General features: G+C 36.1%; 2 protein-coding genes across 3 annotated transcripts; both read left to right on the plus strand.

The window, feature by feature from the left end:
• The first annotated feature begins 1,014 nt into the window (after positions 1-1,014).
• Positions 1,015-9,546, plus strand: LOC121995850 (oxysterol-binding protein-related protein 2A-like). 2 transcript variants are annotated; one of them, XM_042549624.1, is made up of 10 exons: positions 1,015-1,519; positions 3,810-4,172; positions 4,320-4,401; positions 4,762-5,213; positions 5,731-5,886; positions 7,453-7,620; positions 7,696-7,836; positions 7,916-8,143; positions 8,233-8,346; positions 9,010-9,546. In XM_042549624.1, exons 1-10 carry the CDS (start codon positions 1,148-1,150, stop codon positions 9,154-9,156), a joined length of 2,223 nt encoding a protein of 740 aa, XP_042405558.1. In that variant the 5' UTR covers positions 1,015-1,147; the 3' UTR covers positions 9,157-9,546. The 2 variants fall into 2 exon arrangements, with proteins under 2 accessions (XP_042405558.1, XP_042405559.1); XM_042549625.1 differs by lacking the exon at positions 1,015-1,519 and adding an exon at positions 2,011-2,272.
• A 742-nt stretch (positions 9,547-10,288) lies between these two features.
• On the plus strand, positions 10,289-16,689 carry LOC121995851 (vesicle-associated protein 1-3-like). The gene is made up of 8 exons (XM_042549626.1): positions 10,289-10,577; positions 10,865-10,935; positions 12,039-12,120; positions 12,231-12,346; positions 12,436-12,594; positions 13,082-13,123; positions 14,133-14,210; positions 16,372-16,689. Exons 1-8 carry the CDS (start codon positions 10,526-10,528, stop codon positions 16,480-16,482), a joined length of 711 nt encoding a protein of 236 aa, XP_042405560.1. The 5' UTR covers positions 10,289-10,525; the 3' UTR covers positions 16,483-16,689.
• Positions 16,690-16,899: the final 210 nt, after the last annotated feature.

Here is a 16,899-nt window from a genome sequence, read left to right on the forward strand (position 1 = left end):
TGTGTTTTAATTAATAAGCAACACACAAGGAGTGTGTTGCTTATAAACGCATTAACCACTAATAAAAAGTATACCTTCATTAGGACGTCGGCTATACGGTGAGGGAGCAAATGAAAGAGTTTGATAGTCGGCCATGTACCCATATAGAGATTGACGACAATAGAAGTAAGTCGAAGAGAATAAATTAATAACTAAAAGAAAATCAAATAATATTATCAATTATTAAATTTATCATTTCTCTTTATCCCAATTGTATTCTCCTCCTCTACCTCCCCTCTCCTTCAAGTAAACAACAGAATTATCTAAATTCGATAAAAAAAAAAAATATGCATACTGTACTTTATTTTTCCGGGCATATAATGCACACTCATTGTTCATTAGAATCTCTAATGTGACTGTACTTTGATGGGGTCTAGAATCACATCAGTGCTTGGACCATTTATTTAAAAATTAAATTATAAATAATAATTCACAAAAATAAAATTCTGGTATTAATTCATATAAATTGTTTTTTTTATTTCTACTAAAAAGTAATTTAAATACTTAGCGTTAACCTTTTAACTCCATCCACTTAATTAAATTTAAAGATGCATGCAGAAAAAAACAATTGCTAAATTTAGCAAATAATCCAAAATTGGAACCGACTCGATTTATTTATTTTACCTTTTTTTTTGCAAAATTTGCTTATTATTTGTTCACATCGAAACCCAAGTCCATGAAATTTTCTATTACATCAAAATAAATTTAATGGAGGAATATTAAATTATTTATTTCTCGTATCTAAACTACATAAAAACATTTCATTTATTTATTCCTAAAAAAAATTGTGGGTGTAAATTCGTTTTATCAAATAAAAATCTATATATAATAATTAATTGTTTAAATATCCTCTTTACTATACATCATTTTATTTTATTATATTATTATTATTATTATTATTTTATTCTAATATTTAATTGCAAATAATAACTCTTCTACAGCACAAAACTCAATCTCTCTCTCTCTCTTTCCGTCTTAATTCTTTATCTTGACGCCAGTTCTTCTCTTCTCTTGTGCCACAAGAATCGGCAGTTTGGGGGAGCTCCTGATCCAATGCGGATCGCCGGCTCGTGATCGGCTCCCGGATCGGGCATTGAGGAGGACTGCAATGAGCTCTGCGAGGGCGATGCACCCCCTCTGCTGCATCGTCCTCGATCGGCACAGCGACGTCGGCGACCGATCCTTGGACCTGGCGCCCTCCGGGGGCGACGAGGCGGAGGCGGCGCCGACCAAAAACGGCGAGGAAGTCGCCGTGGAAGGTGTGCTCTACAAGTGGACCAATTACGGCCGCGGCTGGCGGTCCCGCTGGTTCTCCCTCCGCCACGGTGTGCTCTCTTACTCCAAGATCCGGCCAGGCGACGACGTAGCCAAGGAAGAAGGCGGCGTACGGATCATCGGAGACGCCTCCGCGAAGCTCTCCGCCCGAGCGGCCGCTGGGAGAAAGCCGTCCGCCAAGCCGGTCGGCATCGTTTATCTTAAGGTACGCGGCAGATCCCGATCATCTATCTCATTTTGCGGAAAATGCTATTTCCCCCGTCTATTTAATTATCTCCACGAAAGAGAAATCCCCTCGAGTGGCATTGCACCAGATCCGGAAATTTGAATGGGCCAAAATGTTGAGCTGATTGAAAAATTTGGAATTAACTTGTTAGACAAAAACCTCGCCCGATTTCCTCGCTCGGCTGCGATTCTCCCGCTTTCGAGCTCCGTGGGGCTAAACAACTGGATCTCTCTCTTCCATCCATTCTACCCCCTCCCAAAAAATTATTTTAGTTATTTCTCAATTTCTTACCCGTCTTCTTATGTATAAACGAAAAAGAGTTCTTTTTCCCAGTTCCAAATTCATTTCTCATGATGGATTTTCTTTTACCTCTTTCCTTTCCTTTTACTCTCCCTTACTCGCAGTGAAAGAGGTGAATTTTCGAGAGTGGGTCACCCTTCCGAGGGTTTAATTTGTTGCCTACCAAGGCAGTACCCACGGCGCTCTACTCTTTGGTTATAAAGTGGGGAGCAGCTCGGCGTTGTTTTGATCCGCGCCACGGAAGCGAAGTTTTGTTTCGTCTTGCTTGGACATTTTATTGCTGGTGGTTGCTTGTCTCTAGGGTTGTATTAGTCGCTGGCGTCAGTCTACTGTTCATGATTATTCCTGGAAACAACTAGATTGGGGCACAGGGTGCATGGGCACATTGAGCCTTGAATTGGAAAAAATAGTTACCGTAGAAGCATAGCTAAGGTGGATCTCTAATTTTACAGTAGAATAAATTTATTTTGCTATTCTTTCTTTGATAGGTTCTTTTGTATTTGATTTATTTTTCCAAATTTTTTCTTTCTTGTAACTGAGAATCTTTCCGCTTTAGCTTTGGTGCCTGCTTTAAGAGGGATTTAGTTGACTTGTGAGGGCTATGGTCCTCTTTTATATCAAATGGAGCAGTTTGCTAAACTTGTCTGCTTTAGGTATCTTTCAGAATACTCCTAGGCATCTAATCTGATCACACAAACTTAGGTTTTCATGTATTCTGGGAACTAACATCTCAACTAACTTTATGTTGTCAAAATGTAGGTTGGAGAGCATCTACTTTTACTTTGTGATGCCAGCCCTTGACTAGGATAACTAAGAGCAGTTTTGTAAGAGCTAACAAACTTTACTTTAGGAACACTGCAATTGTTTAATTCATTAAGCAGAGAGACTATGAGCAACAGATTATGTAATATGAATTCAAAGAGGCCAAAACAATTTCTTTGAAATATAAGTTTATCAATCAACTGAAGAAAAATACAGGCGATTTTCTTAAGGGACTTAGGAGCATGGCAACAAAGGAGGTAAGTGGATGAAGATGTCCAATATTGCATGATGGTTGGAGATGTCAGATATGCATGATACTGTGATAAATGACTAGATTAGCATTTGCTTGCTGGCACATTTACAGTACTCAAATGATTTATGTGCTGAACTGCAACAGAGGTGCATGCCAGATCTGTACCAGTGGAATGAATAGATGCATATCCTGGACCATTCATATAAGGAGATGATACATAGTTCATCACACCACAATGACTGTTATATGGATTTCAGAATCAATAAAACAGTAGCAATAGAGGTAATAGGGATTTCACTGGTTGCCTATAATTGCAATTTGCTATGTTTATAAGGGCAACCCAGTGCACGAAGCTCCTGCTATGCGGGGTCCTCCTCGAGAAGGATCCATTGTACATAGTCTTACTCTGCTTTTTGCAAGAGACATGTTTTCAGGATTCAAATCCGTGACCTTTTGGTCACAAAGCAACAACTATATCGTTGCGCCAAGACTCCCCTTCTTGCTATGTTTATCACGAATAAAAATAATTGACTGTTACCATGTTTTGATGTCCCACTCTAACACTTGTGGCCTCTTATTCTAGCGGGGTAAGTACTGGTATGCCAAAATGCCATCCAGCGTGTGTTTACTCTAATTCTTATATTTAGCTACAATCTTCACCAATTGTAAGATTGTGTGGTTTCTCTATCATTCAATTAACAAGCATTTAGGAAATAAACACGGCTTAGACAAATGTTTAAGAAACAACAAAGTTTACATTTTGCATCCTGAGGTCAGTTGTTTGGAGTTTGGCAAACTTTGGTTCTTGGTCTTCAAGCCACACAAAAATATCTTGTTAAACTAGATTGGTAGATTACATTAGTACGTGTTGAGTTTTTTTTGTAGCTATATTGGATTAGACTTTCATTTGTTTCTCCTTAAACTTCTAATTTGTCTATATTTAACTCCTCTTAGGTTTCGTCCTTTCGAGAGAGCAAGTCTGATGATAGACGGTTCTATATATTTTCTCGCACAAAGACGCTTCATCTGAAAACTGATACAGAGAAAGATCGTGTTGCATGGATTCAGGCATTAATCTTGGCAAGAAGTGTATATTCATTTAGAACATTAAGCGAACGAATTTCTTCTCTCTCAAATGGTGTAACATTTTCAACCGATAGACTTAGAGATCGTATGCATGCTGAGGGACTTAGGGAGGATGTGATAAGAGACTGTGAACATATTATGTTATCAGAGCTCTCGGAATATCAGAGGCAGGTAAAACTTCAGTATGCAGAACACCTAAAGTTTCTAGGAACTGTTGAGCAGCATTTAGAGGTAAGAAGTACAACTTTCAAATAATCCTTTACCAAGTTTTTCCTAGACTAAAAATGTATTTATTTATTTTACTTTACAACATTGTTTATTTGTGTGTTTGCTATAACATAGTATGTAATATGCAGAGTTTTATATGCACTTTTGCAGGACATTAACACTGAAGATGAAGAAACAACTTGTGGTGGTCATTTGCAGCTATTGAAAACTGAATTTTCTTGTTCTGGACACGGTAAGTACAGTGGTATAACATGTTCCTATCTTTTCAAGTTTTACTTCATAATGATGATCATTTATGTTGTTTATATTCAATATTTACATTTTTTTAATGGTGCTTGAAGTGCTCACTATTCCATATATCTTTCAAATTGCACTGTTGTCAATTAGCAAATGGTTTAGGACTTTTAGGTATTCAGTTAGATTATTGGTTTCTTTTGTTGGTATCATGGTGTTTGATTGCCTTATCCATCCTAAGACCCTATTACAATGAGATAATATTAATACGCGGTCAGCAAAAACAAGAAATAAATGAGCAACAGATTCAAGGCCTGCACAAATTTCTTCCCTATTAATTTCTTTTTTGGCTGTCCAGAATATAGCACAACGGAATCATCAGATGATGTAGAAAAGCAAGAGACTGATGACATGTCAGATGATGATGAGCCAAATTTCTTTGATACAAATGAGTGCTTCAGTGACAATTCTGGATCCCATTCTTCTTCTACTTTGACCAGGGTGACACATCATGAATGTAAGAATTCTGGAAGTGAGAACATTGGTGATGTGAAGATAATGCACTCCAAAGAAAAAGATTGTTGTCAGGATGTATTTCCATATCCTGAAAGGCGAAAGAAGTTACCAGAACCTGTTGAGAAGGAGAAAAGTGTGGGTCTTTGGTCTTTGATTAAAGACAATGTTGGTAAGGATCTGACACGTGTTTGCCTACCAGTTTACTTCAATGAACCACTGTCATCCCTTCAGAAGTGCTTTGAAGAGCTTGAGTATTCACAACTCTTGGATGAAGCCTATGAATATGGCGTAAAGGTTTGATGGCTCTTTGCTTATCATTGCTTATTTTATTGATGTCAATGCATTAATTAACAAATACCTGCTGAAAGTTTTGTGCTGATTCCATTTTTTTCCAAACTAAATGATTCATGTAAAAGCCTCTTGCAAAAAAGCAGGGTAAGGCTGCGTATAATGGATCCTTCCCCGGGACCCGTATAGCGGGAGCTTCGTGCAGCGGGCTGCCTATTTTAAATGATTTATGTAAAATCAGGATGGCAGGTAGAAAAATGATGGATGGACAACCTAATTTTCAATAAGAATTGCCTAAAAAATCAGTTGCGATTATTTCATCCAATTCCATTTAATACTCTAGAGTCCATACTGATTCAAATTTAGCACCTCCTATAATAACAAACTTTAGTTTTCAGGTGTTATCTGATGAACCAGTTTGTCTGACTTGATTCAATCTTGTATTGAAATCATTATAATTCTCATTCTGCACTATGTAATTCCATTTTATAAAACTTGATCTTTTTTTTTCTTTATTTATTAGGGGAACAGTCTGATGAGAATTCTGAAGGTAGCAGCATTCGCAGTTTCTGCATATGCCTCTTCTATTGGTCGAATTTGCAAGCCTTTCAACCCTTTGTTAGGAGAAACATATGAAGCTGACTTCCCTGAAAAAGGGATCCGTTTCATCTCAGAAAAGGTCAGTAGTAACATGTTCAATACACTTATGAACATGTTCAGATCAATTTCTTATAACTTGTTCATATTTCTTTTAATTATGTGCTTTGAATTAGGTGTAATCTCATTCTCATAGATGAAAGAGTTAGGGAAAGCATGTTGTTGGATAGCCTATCCATTTACAGCCCGAGTCTAATAAATAAGAAGTGTGAAGAATAGGGCATGATGAAAGAGAACTTCATATGAGAAAGATATCTAAAATAACTTATTACCAAAGGTGTGATGCTACAGAGGGTCAATGGTGGAATAAGATTCATGCAACAATTCCTTTGAATTATAGATATTGTCTGATGTTGTGTCTTGAATGCTGAATATTCTTTTCAACATTCTGATGGATATAAATACAACGTTTTCCCTTTCTCCTATTACCTGCTTCAATCACTGTTATCTGTCATATGTTGCACTCAGAAACTTGTATAGGTTAAAACCTAAATACTTATTTTGAATGCCTACTTATTCTGTTTATTATGTTCTGATTAAGAAGATGCAACTATATTTGATAGATTACATAACTAGCAAATGCTGTCAGAATTTTCATTAAGAGCTAAATCCTAAGACTGGACAGAATGCGATTTAGCTGACCACAAACCAGTCGGGAAGTTCTTCCTTTTCAACATAACTTACTAATTTATGGCAAAGTGACTTAATTATTTCATTTAATAACAAAGCAAAGACATCTGTTCGCAAATTATTGCTTTTATTTCTCATAAGATTTCTTATTGCTTGTGTAAAATCCTTTGAAATTTCTATCACTGTGGCATATATGCATCTGGATTATCTTTAGAAACAAATTACTTGGTTGGTTCTCTCCCATTAACCTCATTAAGTATCCATGATCAAGGGCATTCTGTTGATCTTCTCTTATGATTAGATTTAGCACATTTGGTTTCCTAATATAAACATGTCATATTGATATTAAAGTGTAGCCTGGTGCACCAATGCTGGGTCCCGAGGAAGGGTCCGACTATATTAAGTTTATTGTACATAGCCTTACCCAACCTATTTTCGTGACTCCAATCCGTGACCTCAAGGTCACATGACACTAATTTTACCGTTCTGCCAAGACTCCGCTCTCCTTTTGAAATGTCATATTGATATTCCTCTCCAAAAATGTCCGACGTAATCCATCGGTGTTTATAGCATGATTTATTATTTATTTTCCCAAAGGAATCTTAGAGTAATATACCTTGAGATCTGAGAAAGTAAAAAAGAAATCATACCACGCCAACAACATGAATTATCTTTTTTGCTAATTTTGATGTGATTTTCCTTGTAAAAACAAATTGTCATTTCATCCAATTTTTTTTTCAGTAACTGCTGCCCAATTAACAATTACTTGAAACATTTTCATATTATACAATCTATTAACCTATTATCTCAAATAAAGAATCATTAGGTTGATATCTAAAACATCTCTGTTCCCTGCATACAGCTTTCTTTCTTGATTGCCTGGTTTAAAGTTATTCACAGATCAGAAAGTAAAAGATTTTGAATTGGATATGATCTTCTTCATCATTTTAATTTCTAGGTTAGCCATCATCCAATGCTCATTGCCTGCCACTGCGAAGGCAAAGGTTGGAAATTTTGGGGGGATAGCAACCTTACCTCAAAGTTCTGGGGGCAATCTATCCAGCTCGATCCTGTTGGCATTTTGACCCTTGAATTTGATGATGGCGAGATATTCCAGTGGAGCAAGGTCTGTTAACCTGGCATTCTCATGTAATCTTATCAGCTTAAGTTTTTCATTATAATTTGAATTTATATATCCTAGGTCACAACCACCATCTATAATCTCATATTTGGCAAACTTTACTGTGAACACCATGGAATCATGAACATAAAAGGAAACAGAATGTTTTCATGCCAACTCAGATTTAAGGAGAAGTCTCTTCTAGATCGAAATCCTCATCAAGTAAGAAGAAAACTACTTTGCATTTGGCCTTGCTTTCAACTTCTAAGACCATACATGAAACAATCTAACTATTACACAGGTGGTAGGATTTGTTGAGGACACAAACAAGACCAAAGTCGCATCTTTAATTGGAAAATGGGATGACAGAATGTATTACTATAAAGAAGATGATGTTTCTAACAAGGCTGCTATTCCTACTGAAAATGCTTGTTTGCTATGGAAAAGGAGTGACCCTTCTACTGATCCAACACGATACAACTTGACATCATTTGCAATCACACTCAACGAGTTAACTTCTGAGCTGCAGGTATCAGTTTAGAACATGTGTTGCTAGTTTTTTACTTGTGCATTACTCTTTCTAATGCTTCTGATGCAAATGGTTTTTTATGGATCAAGGAGAAACTCCCACCTACAGATTCGAGACTTCGACCAGATCAGAGGCATCTGGAAAATGGGGAGTATGGGAAGGCAAATGAAGAGAAGTTACGTCTGGAACAAAGGCAGCGAATGGTAAGCAAGCATCCTTCAGTTATTATGTAAATGTTTTACTTAATTCTTGTGAGAAATCATCTGAACAGCAGACAGTGTGCCTCCTTATGTTTGCTGGTTTAGAAACAAAAGCGATTTAACTGTCATCACTAAGCAAAGAAATGTTGTTGAAGTTGGAAAGCCATTTTGTTAAATTGGGGCGAAGCTTATTCCATCCCAAAATGACTAGTTATTAATTTTATATGGTATCAGAGCTAAGACTGTTCCTTTTAGTCATGATGAGCAAAGGGGAGCATGTCGATCTCCACGCTCATTAGTCTACATGTACAAGCATAGTGATTCGTTATGTTTATATTTAGAAATGTATCTACTTTTGAGTGACTAGTTAGTGGGTCTGCTTAATCCACCAAGGGATTTGGGGGAACACAATCCTTAGCTCCCCACTCTCTTCTCCTACAAGATGGAGAACCCTTCACCTCCACAAGAATGAACCATTGGATTTACTGCAAACTATGACTCTGCCAAACCAACAGTTTAGCTTGTTTACGGGATGGCCTATAACCTCTTGAAAAGAATTAACGACTCGAGTCTTCTTTTGTTGAGTTGTCTGTGGCATTTCTATCTTAACATATAAGCTAAGACAGGAATGAATTTCTTGGTCTGATACTTTGAACTGTCTGTCAGGCAAGGAAAATGCAAGAGAATGGTTGGAAGCCAAGATGGTTCCAAAGAGCAAGCGAAGATGGTACATACCGCTACACAGGTGGCTATTGGGAGGCAAGGGAACAGAAAAATTGGAATCAATGCCCAAACATATTCGGCGAAGTTTAAAGATCACATTCCTCTACATCAAGACCCGCCACTACTTCAGGTTGGCACTTCACAGTATCCTACCTTCCTCCTTCAGGAGTCACAATTTGTCCACAAGATTATCAAACACCAGGAAGTTGCATCTCATCCAACAAGAACAGTATTTATTCATAGAATTATAGTTGTTTTCTTCCTTTATTTTTTCTTGTTGCATTAGCAATTTGTTTGTGGTCATATCTATTCAATCCCCTTTTCCCGGGAGAGTTTAATTAGTCAACAATTGTTCGACAAGAACGAAACGAGGTCAAGACCGTAAATTTTGTGGCAAGAGTAGTGCAGACAAAGTTTCAGCTTATGTACAATTGATGGCGACAATAAAATGATCATAGTAATTCATATTTCCTTTGTTAATTATGTTTCATTTCGTTTGGATATGAACTTTTGGATGTGCCAGGTGGTGCGAACTGCAAACAAATTTAATTTTTTTTTGTATAATTAAATATATAATTATTATGAAATGCCTATTGAGAATTTTATGTTATTGCTAAATCACTCTCTAAGTTAAATTAATTATAGTAATTTTAATATTTTAAGTCGATTAATTAATATACTGTGATCAAATTAATCTAATCTAACTCAATTTAAAAATGATTAATAAATAAAATCACTAGGTAGCACGGACATGAATAATAATTAACTTTTTAAAATGTGTAATATATTATCTTCAGGTTGTTTTATTGTTTATTATTATTATTATTATAATATCTGTACTAATAAAGAGTTTAAGTGGTAGGAAGGTGGAAATATTATTTTATTTTTAGAATAAAAAATTTTATTCTCTATGATTCAAACTGTAGTATAAATTTAAATTTAGAGAATTATAAGGGCATTCAACGTAAATGATATTTTTTTTAACAATAAATAGAAAATTTAGAATAATAATTAATTTTACATAAGCGGTGGAGATACTGTGATTCTTTAAAAAAAAATATGAAGTAAACATTACGGAACATTTTTATAAATCACCCTGATACAAATGATATTATCAATGTAGGACAATTAAAATCCGGCCTCAGGGGTATTTTCGTCCATAGTGGTAAAAGGCGATTCAATCACCCAACACCTCCTCCAGCCCGGGGTGTTTTCGTCATGAGAATTGTTGGAGGAGATAAGAGAGCGACTATTATTAGGACTGCGACTGAGGAAGAGAGTGAGAGGGCGAGAGGGATCTGCGCTCCTCCAAAATCGAACTTTTCCTCTCCGAGATCCCATCGTTGTACCAATCTCCTAGTTCTACACATTCAATTTGTAAGGAGGCAACGAATCGTAAGCAGAGGTGGATAAAATTTTCCAGATCCGTCGTAAAGTAGATCTGAAGGTGGGAGGAGAAATGAGCGAAGGAGGGTTCCTGGAAATCGAGCCTAAGGAGCTCAAGTTCGTTTGTAAGTCCTACATTTCCCTTTTCTTCTCCTCGATCAATCGATCCATGTTTTCTGTGTGTTTTACGCGGTTTGGCTTTCTTTCTGGACGGTGTGAGGTTGGAGTCGCGTACTCGCGTTCGATCTTAAACTTGCTTAATGGTTCGCATTTGATCCTCGAAAGTCCTCTTTTTTGATGATCGTGCATGATGATTGTGGATTGTTTTGTTTGGCTTCTTGGGTGGACTGTTTGATCGCAAAGAATTCAGTTAGTTTGCTAACAAATTTTTTGCTGGTTGTGGATCGAGCAGTTGAGTTGAAGAAGCAGAGCTCGTGTTCCCTGCAACTAATTAACAAGACAGATCAGTATGTTGCCTTTAAGGTATTTCTTTTCTCCTTTTTATTGCATTATTATATCTATGGCATTTCTACATGCTTGGTAAAAGAAAAGCATTTTATCAAATTTATTTTCTCCATTTATTGCATTATTATATCTGCCTCACCTCCTTTGTGCACAATCAGAAAATGAGTGTTTTAACACGCTCCTGGTTTTGTGTAAATCTTGTTGGTTCTTCACCATATTATGATCCAGTTTGTTTTAACAGGATTATTCTTGATTTTCAACTTCCCTCTCCAACTCATGATTTATGGATAACAAAATAATTTTTTTGATCGTCTTCCAACCTAAGATGGTCAAAGTAGGATCTTTCTCATCTTAGTCTGGCAAGTTGCTCTGCAAATCAGCTTGCATGTGGCATTTTGGAAAAAATAACTAATTTTTTCAGCACCTTCTGATTTAATATCCTCAATTTGGGGTCTCTCACAGCTTAAGTTCCTTAAACTAGGGTCTTGACTTTGCAAGTTGACTTCAAATCTACTTGCATGGTGAAAAGCTATTAACTTGTAATATGATATTCATTCAAATCTAATTGTTTGAGTTTTTTGTTAACCACAAAAAATTGTCATCTCAATATAAATCATTTATTGGTTATCATCCACGCCTCAGTATTATGTAAGATTATTCATGCTAAAGCCATTATATGCTTCGGCTGTTACATTCATGTATATGAATCACCATACATTTCTTCACCACATGTAATATCTAGTCGAACTGTATCATTTGTAAACAAGATTAGTGGCCATTGCCTATTTTTTCATCATGCAAGTAGATTTGCAAATCAATTTATGGGTTTAAGTCCATAACTTCATGCAAAAATTGATGTGTAATCCCAATTTAGATTCATGGGGGCTCAAGATAATCTAACTTTTCTTTAAAAATTATGCTGCTGATTCTCAAATCAATTTGTCGTTTCAAAACCAATATCAATATTGAAAAAAATAAAGTTGGGGCATGTATGGTAAAAAATAGCACGAGGAGCATGGTTTAATCATTAATGAGTGCAGAGGCTTGACTTGGTAAAGTGCCAAAAAAAAGAGAAGGATATGTTAATAGATATTGATCATTGTTTTTGTCCTGCATTATAGGTTAAAACAACCAATCCAAAGAAATATTGTGTTCGCCCCAACACAGGGATTGTCTTACCTAGGGCAACCTGTGATGTCACAGGTACCCCTTAATTCTTGATTTGGTTGGGAATGTTAGATAACTGATTCACTTTCATTGTCTTCATCATTCAATCTTACTACTGCTTATATCCTTCATGCTCGATGCTTTAGTCACAATGCAAGCTCAAAAGGAAGCCCCACCTGACATGCAATGCAAAGACAAGTTCCTACTTCAGAGTGTTATCACGGAGCATGGTGCAGAAACCAAGGATGTAACCCCTGAAATGGTAGTTCATTGCCATATAAATATATATATTTTGTGTTTATTTTTATTTTAGGACAGTAACTAGAATTGATTATAAATTCCAATTGTCAGTTCAATAAAGAACCTGGTAAGGTTGTAGATGAGTTCAAGTTGCCGGTACTTTATGTTCTTTCTAGTCCACCCTCGCCTGTGCCTGAGGAAGCAGAAGAAGGATCTTCACCAAGGTCATCAACATTTGAAAATGGGGCTCAAAGTTTTCAACATGATTCAGTAAGTACAATGATACCAGTCCATAACTGAACTGCATTAGCACAAATGTTTCTTTCTTTAGGGCCTGTTTACTTGGTGGGAGAGGAGAGTAGCATGCGGAGTCACTCTCTGCTTTCTGTTTACCTGTGTGATTTGAGCAGAGGATGGAGTGAGTAGTACTCTGAGGCAGAGCCATTTTTTGGCACCAAACTCGTCCCCTAATTTTGAGGGGAGAAGAAGAGAAAAGGTGGATGAGAGAAATGACAAATTTATCCCTTTTCAACTTTACATAATAATATTAGGTACTTAGGGTATTTTTATCTATTCCACCTAGCTTTCCTCTCCACTTTCTTTGTGCTTGTAAACAAGGTCGGAGGAGATCAAATCTTTTCCCTCCTCTCCTCTCCTCTCCTTTCCGAGGATGTAAATTCTAAATAGAACCTTAATGATGCATACTCAAAGTGTTTTATATGTTGCTTAGTTTATTTGATTCCTAAACAAATTTCAGGAAACTAGATCACATGAACCCCCAAAGGAGAAGTCATCAGAGGTAATTTCTTTCTCCCTTCGCTTTTATATGTTTTGGCATCAAACTGATAGAAACTAAGCTAATATTAGAACAATATAAATTTCCAAATACAATCAGATACCATGTTGCATAGAAGTTTACAAGTGATTTGTTAATATAAAAAACGCGAAAAAAAATAAGTGACTTGATATATTCTATTTACTGGAGAAATTTAAGAATCTCGAACTTTCCGTTGCCTCATCCAGTCTTTTTTGGCCGATCTTTTCTGATTTGTTATTCTTTAACACAAAGCTCCTCAAAACTGGCTTCTAATAATGAGCCACATAAAAAAATGAACAAATTTGTCTTTTAAAAAAGAAGTAACCTGAATTTTCCTTGGCCCTGAATTATTATCTTTTTTATTATTTCTAAAATGTAATGTTGAGGAGTATCAGGTCTAGCAGTGCAAATTCTTATGATTTTACAGATTCAGTGTCCTCTGAATCACTTAGTTGTTTGATCCATGGCATGGTTGCATCTTGATTCTCATCTACATCTTTGAGTTACTCTCTATCATTTCAGCATTGTGTCTGGTTAAGTGAATCTTATTGTTTAATGATTACATAACAAGACTAAAGATGTGCATCAATTTACTTGACATCCAAGGTTAGAACTAAGTTTAGGTTTTTCATAGATTTAGTGTCAAACACATGGCTTCTCAGTTATGATTTACTTTTGTTTGACTGGGCTTCCCAAGTCTCTTATGTCCATTGTGAGTTTATCTGACAATGTGTCTAGTTCAATGCATAAATGGTTAGCTTGATGGCTTGGTAGTAATACAAGTTGGGAGCCTACATTTTTATGTTTAAGTGCTTGACCACCAAATGTAAACACCTTAATCTATGAAATAAAATAGTTTTGGATTTAGTTCTCTTGACATTCTTATTTCATATGCTATTATTAGTAAAACCCCTAGACATGTTTTTTTCTTTTTATTTTATCATCTAGTAGAGTTGTATGACAATAGCTTATCTTTGTTTGCCACATGCAGACATTGGCTATGATCTCAAAATTGACTGAAGAAAAAAATTCTGCCATTCAATATAACCAGAAGCTCAGACAAGAACTGGTATGCAGTTTTCTGCACGCAAATGTATTTTACTCTTTTAAGTGTGTTATTTGGCTTTAATTCTGCAGATTATCATTTAAGTCACAATGAAAATATGGGGGACTAGTCTGGTGACTGCAACCTTTGATTCTTTGTTATTTCTGTTATATGTTTTTTTCATATGCTTCCATTTCAAAGTTCATTGTATTCCCAAATTCATTGCACTGAAATAGGGCTTCTGTATTTGACAATATCCGAATGAGAGACTCTCTCGCAATCCACTGCGTCGAAGAATTGAACTACCCCTTCATACAAGTTGCTTTTTACCAAGTTGTCTGGTGAAATAGTTTCATGACCGTTTTCCCTCATTTTATATTATCATTATCACGATTTAATATGCTTTGGGTATTGGTACCACCTAGATCAATTTTAGCACAACTTCAATTTAAAATGGCTGAATCGAGAATTTTTTAATAGAGGGGCCCAAATTTGGAATTCTTCATTAGTGGAGGCCTATCTATTGATCTAGATATTTCCAAGAAACTATCTCCATCCAAAGATGATAATTCATATTCTCAGTAGAACACTCATTAACACTGGAACATCCGTTCAGTGCCGGAAAGCTTTGCCACTCAAAGCGACCTACATATTCCAAAGGTATAAGCATATAATGTGAGAAAAGAGGTAAGCTAAAAATGTCAGCCAAATAGGAGAGCTCTCGGATCAGGAAGGCAAGATAGTGCTAGATAGAAAGCCAACAACAAAACAGGAAGAGAAGAGGCTAGTGAATGCCATTATCTCAGGAGAACGTGGACTTAAGGTGGCTTCCCTATTTTAGGGAAGAGATATGTGAGGGGATCCAAGCATGGCACATTTATTGTTGATGCTAGATGAAGTTTGGAAGCTACATAAAATGGGACAAGTTTAATTAGTTTAGCTTCATTTAGTGGTCTGTAATAAAAAAAATTAAAATACAACAGGATGTCCATTGTGTGGTGGATGAGAGCAACTCAAGCCAAACATACACATACTTGATTAAGGTGGCAGCAGTTTGGTGCAGAAAGGTTGTCCAACATGTATTTCCCTTACCTTTTCAGATACCTCTTACAGATTATTCAAGAAGTCAAATTAGCTATATTATTTCGAGTTAGATATGGATATGCAACACGAGTATATCTAATGATTTTTCATGCAATCAATAAGGGTATTAGATGTCTACTCGGAACATCCCTAGAATATTTTTCTAGATTTCTCCAGCTGCATATATCAATTCTAAGGTGATTATAAGGAAAACAACAATAAAAAATTTAGATCTCTAAAACCGTGATTTCAAGTGCTCGTCAGTAGGAAGTTATTCTAGATTAAGTTATTGGTATTCCTAGTATAGTTTGATTGTGTACTGAAACATATCATTCCAGTAATTGGCCAATTTAAAGACCATGCCAACATAGATAAATGTTATTGTGAAAATCACATTAACATTATTTTACTTGTGCCAACCATGATAGGCCTGTCTCAGTCAGTATCATTTCGAACCAACCAAGACAGCAAATTTCTATTTTCCTTGTCCTTTGATTTGGTTTGTCAGCCATGGAAAGAGGTAAAACACTAAGGACTGTGAACTCCAAATTGAACACCAACAACTGCAAAGAAGAAAAGTGATGTTGAATTCAAAGAAACTGAGATGTAGTCATTCATATACTTGCTCATCTTTTTCTAGTCATGTGGCTCTATTTTAACTCTCAGTGCTTAATCCACATATATTTGTGGGCAAACATGTGAATTCCTAAGAGCATAATTTAAGGAATCTTTATAGAATGCTATAAGAATCAATACTCTCATGAATTATGCAATACTGGTTTGCTATTAGTAAAGTACAAATGACTGTAAAATTGGTGTATTTTTATAATTTGTTACTCTAAATTTGATTCAATTGACTGTAAAATTGGTACAGCGGCATTTTATAAACAAGCTAAATGGTAGAGAATTATAAGATGAAAATGTTACTTGGTCTCGATAAGCTTTGAACTATGGCGAAACATGTCTAGTGTTAGCCTCAAAAAAACCCACCACTCCGGTCGCAGTCAAAATGTCAACATAGAATTTTCCCATTATTCCCCTTGATCACCACATACTTTTTTCTCGAGATACTAACGTTCCTATGATGTTTCTATAATGACAGGATTTACTAAGGAAAGAATGCAGCATGCACCAAGGTGGCTTCAGCATTACACTTGTTGTGTTGGTGGGATTGCTCGGTGCTCTTATTGGCTACATAATCAAGAAGTCATAGGACACACTTCTCCCATTGCTTCTCCAACTCGATGGTATTTTTTTGTTCTTCTGATCAAACCGGGGACTCCTATCAATCATAACTTATCTAGTAATCTTGTTGTAGTCATTTATTTGGATTGTGTTCTTCATTATGCTATAGACTGAAATACCTTTACTGGAGGTAAAGACCTCAAAATACATAGTTTCTGGGGCTTGTTTAAGCTTACCTTTGACTCTTGCTCAATGCTGTTCCCTTTGAGTTGGGAAAAAAAACCCGGAGTGTGTTTCACTTTGTTTAGCATAGCACAAGGTGGATATTTTCTTACATTGCAGCACTTCTACCTCTTTCTTCCCTAAGAGTTCTACTAATGGTGCCCTGTTTGATTAAAAAAATATTTAGACAGTGTTTAGCAATAGTTATATCATCCAATGTTCT

This window comes from Zingiber officinale, chromosome 6A (assembly GCF_018446385.1).
Source record: "Zingiber officinale cultivar Zhangliang chromosome 6A, Zo_v1.1, whole genome shotgun sequence".
Classification (NCBI taxonomy): domain Eukaryota; kingdom Viridiplantae; phylum Streptophyta; class Magnoliopsida; order Zingiberales; family Zingiberaceae; genus Zingiber; species Zingiber officinale.